Source organism: Papaver somniferum, chromosome 9, assembly GCF_003573695.1.
Source record: "Papaver somniferum cultivar HN1 chromosome 9, ASM357369v1, whole genome shotgun sequence".
Taxonomy (NCBI): domain Eukaryota; kingdom Viridiplantae; phylum Streptophyta; class Magnoliopsida; order Ranunculales; family Papaveraceae; genus Papaver; species Papaver somniferum.
The window spans coordinates 75931191-75938429 of record NC_039366.1 but is presented as its reverse complement, the minus strand read 5'-3'; the positions used below and the strand labels follow the sequence as shown (position 1 = coordinate 75938429).

Here is a 7239-nt window from a genome sequence, read left to right as displayed (position 1 = left end):
AAAGGGAGAAACAAAGATGTGGAAGATTATTCCGTACACCAAATTGGTTAGTATGGAAGAAGCACGCCGACATGTACCCATAGAATGAATAAATCAAAGCAATCCATACGTATTACTAAAAATCAAATTGAACAAATGACGTATGTTCACTATATGCACTACCGAAGGTGAAAATTTCCATGCCGTTATGGCACAGGTACACGCACTAGGATTTTCTATTACTTCACGCAGTAGTTTTGTAGCTAACCCAGTACACTTTCTCTTTTATTGCAGCTATATTTACTAGCTGCACAAGATTGGCATGCACCTGATGGTATAAAGGGGGTCATAGCTCAGATTTAGTGAGCATATATATGTTTAATAAGATAAATTAATATACGGGGACGTGCATAAGTTCGGTCGGAAATGGGACTATTAATCTAAACCCGTGCAACGTACGGGCGTACGACTAGTGATGTTCATTAAAAGCCTAATATTTAGGTTTCCACATAATATATATACGGAGACACCGTTGGAGATGCTCTTACTATTTGTTTAATATCTACTCAAACCGTCGAGTGTTGACTGTTGTGTACACTCCAGACATATAATGATCTGTTGCTGCATTCCAAGGGTTTAGAGAGGAAACAAGGGAGGGAATTGGTCAATTGGATGGGATATACATCATCATTGGATTTTCTTTGAATTGCACAATTAGTAGTTCTTTATGTTATACTTTGAATTATTTATTTCATAGAAAGGAAAAAATAAAAAGAACGCAATCAGAGGAGGGGGGAAAGAAAATATGTGGTAGGTTTTGTATGGACCAGAATCAGAGTGCGACACATCATTTAGAGGATTACTTTCTTTATACAAAGTATTTGATATAAATATATTTACATTCACTTTCAATTAAAAAGAATGATCAAATGATTTCCCTCCAAACAAAGAAAACTTTTCTCTCAAAAAAGAATGGATCAATTATTACTATCTAAAAATACTTTTGGATGGTGCTATTTTATTTATACATACAACAAAAAGACCTTATCATCAAATGGGATCATAAGTTGTACCTCCACTAATCTGTCTTCATATGTCATGAAGGTAGTTGAAAGATGGGCTTCCAGAAGTACCTTGGACTTGTCTCTGAAGGCCGATCAGAGATTCTGGCATTTGTTTACATAGAGTTTCGACTTCAGTTGCCAGATTTTGAAGGGGACCAACCTTGATAGGTTAAAGCATCATTAGCATTCTCATACACAGAATAACTCAGCTTTGATTAGTCTTCTTGGGAAACCTCTGATATTTGATTCTTTTAGAAGGTTTCTGTTTTCGAGTCGGTGCACATACACTCTGGGACAGGGTACTTGGTTACATCTCTTCCTTGCTTGCTAGTCCTGAGTTCTGGTTGCCCTAATGATTCACGGTGTAGCTCTCTTATTATCCTCTTAAATTCAGGTTCTGGGAGAGATGAGTTGAGGAAGTACGGTAGCATTTGTCTTTTGTTCGGGGTGATATGCTTCTTGTGGCCTGCGTAAGCTCTGTGCCCCTGTAACAAAGAATGAAGTAAGTAGTTAGAAATGTGAAGAGAGAAAATAACGTGGAATATCTTGAGCACTGCACGTAAACTACTAAAACTTCAACAGCACAGAAATCTTAGATTTTTTTAGACGAATTTACTACAAAGGAAATTCAGACCAAATTTTGATTAGAACAAGGGTGTCCAACAAGGGATCTCTAGTTGGCTGTAGGAGTGCCACTTTTTATATAAGCTTGCTATTGGGAATCAGATTACAACAAAAAGGTGCACTGTTGAGTTGTAACCATACATTCTCTATATGTGAACCTGCTGAGAAACGACTCAGACTTATAGGCATTGCTGAACAACGTGAAATGCCCTTGAGGTCTGCCTATTTATTCCAGACAAGAAACAGGAAAAGTATTTGATTGTGTAGTTACTAATATGCTTAGCTTCAACTGCTGTCTTAACAGTTTTTTGACTTGGTTCTCAAACAACCAACTGAGACTAATTGGAATTTTCTTTGGCTGGTACGAGTCTAGCTCTCACTGATGCAAGAACAATCTCCTAATAATGATAGAGATGTATCACATACCTGAATTGCATGACCCATATTTCCCCCATGAGATGGCATGAAAACGTCACTATCTTCAGAAACTATATAATCCAGAGCTGCCAAAAGGGATGCTTTTTTTGCAAATGGCTCTAGCTCACCCGGCAATGCAAGGTCGTCCTTATTATAGAAATGACTGAACTCTTTTGTTAGAGGCAGCAAGGCTTCTTTTCCACCAAAAGGTTGCCCTCCTGCCCAATATATCATAGCACTTCTAGGAGCTCCCAGAGCTTTTAGCAGCCTAAAACAAGCAACAAAAATTAATTAGGTTTGGGGCAACATGAAAAAAAAAACAGTAAACACTACTAGTTTTAAGTAAAGTAACCAAGGCTTATGTCTATACCTTGTAACCTCCAATGCGTTTAAGGGGCAGAGCCCAGCAAGTTTGCGATCGTGATAAGTCATGTTTGATCGTCCTGTGAGAAGCTCAGGCCGCAACTTCCTTTCATTGTGGAGAATTTCGTCATACTCATGGCTCAAGCCTGGTAGACAACCCGTTCTCACCCAAACATCCTTTTCCATTCTTAAATGAAGAGCTACATATGGTCCCTTGCTCCTCATCCTCTCCGCAAGCTTGTTTCCAAGTTCTAAAACTGGTGGTGAAAATCTCAACGCATGAAACGCCACCTAGAGTGATTCAAAAAGGAAATCAGATTCAACAATCAAGAAAAACAAACTAATCTGCCACACTCTAAGCTAATTTTCTCCGCTACTTAATATCACCTAATGCTAACATAAATTTTTTCAATAAAAAATGAAGTAAGAAGTAAGAACAAGATTTAATCCAAAAAGTACCTTGCATCGAAGCTTCTGAAGATCCAACGGAAGATCCTTAGAGAGACGAGAATCAAGTCCACGCAAGAGTAGAACACCTTCTCTGTGCATCTGCAAAATGCATAAGAAATTCATTAACATCTAGAGCAATCGTTATCCTCGAGAGCTTCTACCTGACCAATTTAATAATAGGGATTGATCAAACCTCAAATTACCAATTACTACACTATCATTTAACTACAGCTAAAAATGGCAAAGACCTCAAAATCTACCAGTTGAGTAAAGCTCCTAAAAGACCAAATTTGATCCATTCCGCAACTAGAAAAAACATTTTCAGTAACTTAACTCCCTCAATTAAACAACTGGAAATAGCAACTATATTCCAAACCCCATATTTGACTTAAATTGAAACTAGAAATACAAAATTTCCTGAAAAGTTAAGAGATGGATTGTTGTTCTACAAGCTTCATACATCACAAAACTAGTAAGATTATACGTACTCGCTTAAGGTAACGTGCACGAATCCATTGAGGGGAAACATGGAGTGGAGTTCTCTTCTCCTCAACAGGTCTTGACATCAAATGTGTTGATGGTAGTGATGAAACTATGCGCACATCATCGGCGAGAACTTTCTTAAAATGCTCCAGATCAAATATATCAGAAAATTCGCTGCACCAAACCCAAAAATACAAAATTAGATAAACAAGAAAATTAATTTTTGACTTTGATATTAGTCTATGAATTTTTTTCAAAATCTTTACCTTTCATCACCCCAGATTACATTGACTTGTAAGATCGGAACAACCAAAGCAGCACCAAGAATTCTCGCAATCACAACTGCGTCAACGATTTGATTCCTTTGTTGATTCATTCCTCCAGCAACAACAACCACTAAATACTTTGTCCGATCTTTCACAACTTCAATACTAGAGCTTTTATACTCTTTACTGAAATCCAGACATGGACGATAACCTAAACCATTAGGCTGTTCCCAAAACATTTTATCGTCATCAACAGTATCATCTTCTTCATCAATTTGATCAATAGATGAAACTAAATATGAGTTCTGATCAGTAACAGTGATTTTAGATGATGTAAATTGAGATTGAGAACATGGGTATGGTGAGAATGGAACTAAATAAGTATCAAGATTCAACCACATCATTAACATTCCAAAGAAGGATAAGAAGAACAAAAGAAAAAACCAAAATCTAGGGTTTGTTCTACTAGTACTAAATAATCTACTGTTATTTGAGTTTTTAGATGATTTTTTAGGAGATAATAATAAAGATTGTAATGAAGAAGATGAAGCTGAACTTATGATCTGAGATGGAACTGATATATAAGCTAACTTAGTATTGTTGCCGTAGTTCTTTGGTTTCGCCATTTTTAAACCTTCCAATAAGGTTTCTCTGTACTTTGAAAAAAAGGCTTAGAAAGAAAGAGAAAGAGAGGAGAATAGTGCAGGGGAGGGAAAGAGAATGGGGGTATTAATATGAGATAAGAAGGCAAGAAAGAGTCCAAAACTAGGGGAATTGGAAATAATGAGCTTGATTTTATTTATTTATTTATTTATTTAGTAGGTAATCTAGTTGAACAGTACATCGTGATGTTTACTTGGAGCTTATTAGTTTGAAATTCTGAATCTTCCGTTCCGTGTGGAAAAATGGCTGGGGGATTTTATCAGGAGACTGCTTTTGGATAAGGGGTTCTTAAATCTCGGTTATCGGTTTGACTTAGGACACATAAACAACCTCATCACCTATGTTTCATTAATTTAATTTGTAGGTGGTCGTCTATAGGCTAGTATAGTAGTCAGTCCGTCTCTCTCAGCTTCTGTTCAATGTTTGTTTCCTTTATCTTTTACACTGACAGCTGGAAAGAGAGACGAGGGGGGTGTTTCGAAGTGCCAGCATAGACTTACCTGCCGCCATCCCACTCACAACTCTCTTTCAAGGACAGCTTCTGCCCTCTTCTCTCATTCGCAAGTATCACACAATTATTATAAAATTCCATTTTGTTTGTCTTCCCTTTCTCAAATATGTGGTCCTACCTCCCATACTCTTCATCGCTCTCACCAAGGTAGACCATTGGTCAGTCCATAATTCGATTATGGTTCCTTCCTTTATACTGTATTCTAACATTTACGTGTTTAATCTTTCCCTTGTCATTGTTATTTTTTACCCGATAAAATTTGGTACCACGAACTCGAACTTGACAGGTTTTTATTCGTGGCCGAGGAGTCTAAATCCGGACGCCCTTCTAAATTCCGGATGCACATTTTGGCTTTTTATTGGCGGTTAATTTTGGTTGAAAATCAATTATATTTTTTATTTTTTAAATAAAAAAAATAGTTTCAACGGAGTACATGTTTTATTCATCATTCGTGAGCGTATATGATGGACCGGAAAATTACGTCTGGCACACTAGGTGTGTAGGGCATAACTGTCCAAATGCGTCACTTTGATGCCATTAACCGTGCCTTAAAACTTTTCATCGCGCTAGGTAAATGTACGTTCATTTGTCATTGTAAGCATGCTCGACAAGCATGATGCAGCTAGTCTTAGCTTCCACGTCGTTCCAACTTATCCATGTTCTGTGAAGGGATTAAGATTATATAGACTAATGCAGATGCATTATTTCATGCATCACGGGATTTCGAGTCCTTTCTATCTATAATACATGCCTTGAACTTGTTTATCGGTCATTGTAAGCATATTCCAGCTTCCTTACTTAACTTAGGCATTGCTGAAAGCGTGCATTGATCTTGCTCGTGCCAAGGGTGCATCAATCAGGCTCATGCCATACTTTCCTTAGGCTTATGCAAGCTCCGCTAACTTGGATACCGATATTTCTTACCCAATGCGCTATTGGTACATGCCTAGTCGAACGACTAGATAGGAAGTATGAGCACAAAGGAATGGAATGCAAATCCCTTCATCAAGTATGGCCACAATCATCTCTTGTATCATGGTGTGAAAATGGGGTTGCACACAAATCTTGCAAGTATACAAGGCCAAGCTTTATAGTATAGGGATGAGTAGGGGTTAGTCCACAGGGAGTGGGAGCATACAAGAAGTTTTCCTAAGCTAGCAATGGAGACAAGGCACTATGGCAGTGAGCAGTGATGGATGAAGGCAGTGAAACAAAGAACTAAAACAGTTAACAAAGCAAAGCAGTTAACACACGATGGCAGCATAGCAAAGATTAAATGGCGGAGGATATAAAATAACAATAGCAGGGAATCAAGGCTGTAAGCCAAGGGAAGGGGGAGTTTGTGCACTGATTTCAGTGCACAACAGCTATAAATTGCAAGAAAAACAGTGAAGGAAGGTAAATTTAGCAGGGAACAAAATAGAACTGAAATTAAGTGACTGTAAAAGGGATTGTGGCTAAGCTAAGGGCTTAGAATCCACCTTTGTGTCCTAGCCAAGCAGTGTGATCCTAGGTTGAGTTGAAAATCCTATGCATACATTTAGAATGGGAGGAAAACTAATTTGCTCACTAGTTTGCCCCTAGCATTGACTGTCTTTTGACAGAACAATCAATCACAGGCACTATGAGCATCAATCTCTTCCCATTGCTCAATCAAAACAGACAACAGGATAACTATCCTAGCAATTCACCATTTGACAGTGCACTAGGCTTCATCTGAGCCTTAGCCTAATGCAGTTTAGCTCATGCTAAACATGTGAACAACAATAAACATCATACAGGATAATTCAAACAACACACACATAACATTCAAAATAATCAACTGTGATAAAGGGACTGAATTTGTAATTGTAATTAAAATTTCTTCAAATGTCTACTGGCTAGTCCAGAGATACCTCTTGATGCCCCCCCCCCCCCCCCCCCTCACACAAAACATTACAAATTTATACTCCCCATATCAGAATTAGGGTTCCAACCCCTTTTCCCCAAAAACAGAAAATTAGGTAAAATTGATTTACCTAATGTGTTGAGATACTCACTCCATCTCGTCGACCCACTCTCCAATTACTTCTCCTCGTTCTCATCTCATGCTCCAATTGTTGCTTTAACATCACTTATATCCCCAATTTCTCACCTAGGGTTTCAGTGAGAAGAAAGATGAGAAATTGGAGAAATTAGTGGTTGATAAAGAGATAGGACGTGATGGTAATGATGGGTTTAGGTTTAGGGTTGGTTTGGTGGCGTAGGGAGTGGTGGTGGCGAGGTCAGAGCAGGTGGAGAAGGTGGTGGTGGTTCTGCACAGAGTATGGAGGAGGAGATGTCGATGGAAGAAGGGGAAGGGGATGTTTGGTATGGGTATAGGTATCGGGTGCTCGGGTGTTGGGCGGTTGTAGCAAATTGGATGAACAGCGAGGATGAG

At 38.4% G+C, this 7239-nt stretch overlaps 1 protein-coding gene across 1 annotated transcript; it reads right to left on the bottom strand.

Moving 5' to 3' along the window:
• Positions 1–829: 829 nt before the first annotated feature.
• On the bottom strand, positions 830–4364 carry LOC113310111 (O-fucosyltransferase 20-like). Its single transcript, XM_026558683.1, has 6 exons — positions 3647–4364; positions 3386–3554; positions 2907–2996; positions 2455–2738; positions 2094–2352; positions 830–1528 (listed from the first exon to the last, which is right to left on the bottom strand). The coding sequence occupies exons 1-6, from the start codon at positions 4270–4272 to the stop codon at positions 1295–1297; spliced, it is 1662 nt and encodes a 553-aa protein (XP_026414468.1). The 5' UTR covers positions 4273–4364; the 3' UTR covers positions 830–1294.
• Between the last annotated feature and the right edge of the window lie 2875 nt (positions 4365–7239).

Excerpts from the sequence above, each read along its gene's own strand:
- LOC113310111 (XM_026558683.1), bottom strand. The coding sequence starts at position 4,272 with ATGGCGAAACCAAAGAACTACGGCAACAATACTAAGTTAGCTTATATA. Across the intron at positions 2,997-3,385 it reads GTGCACGTTACCTTAAGCGA|ATGCACAGAGAAGGTGTTCT; the intron begins GTACGTATAATC and ends TGCATTTTGCAG. Across the intron at positions 2,739-2,906 it reads TTCAGAAGCTTCGATGCAAG|GTGGCGTTTCATGCGTTGAG; the intron begins GTACTTTTTGGA and ends GAATCACTCTAG.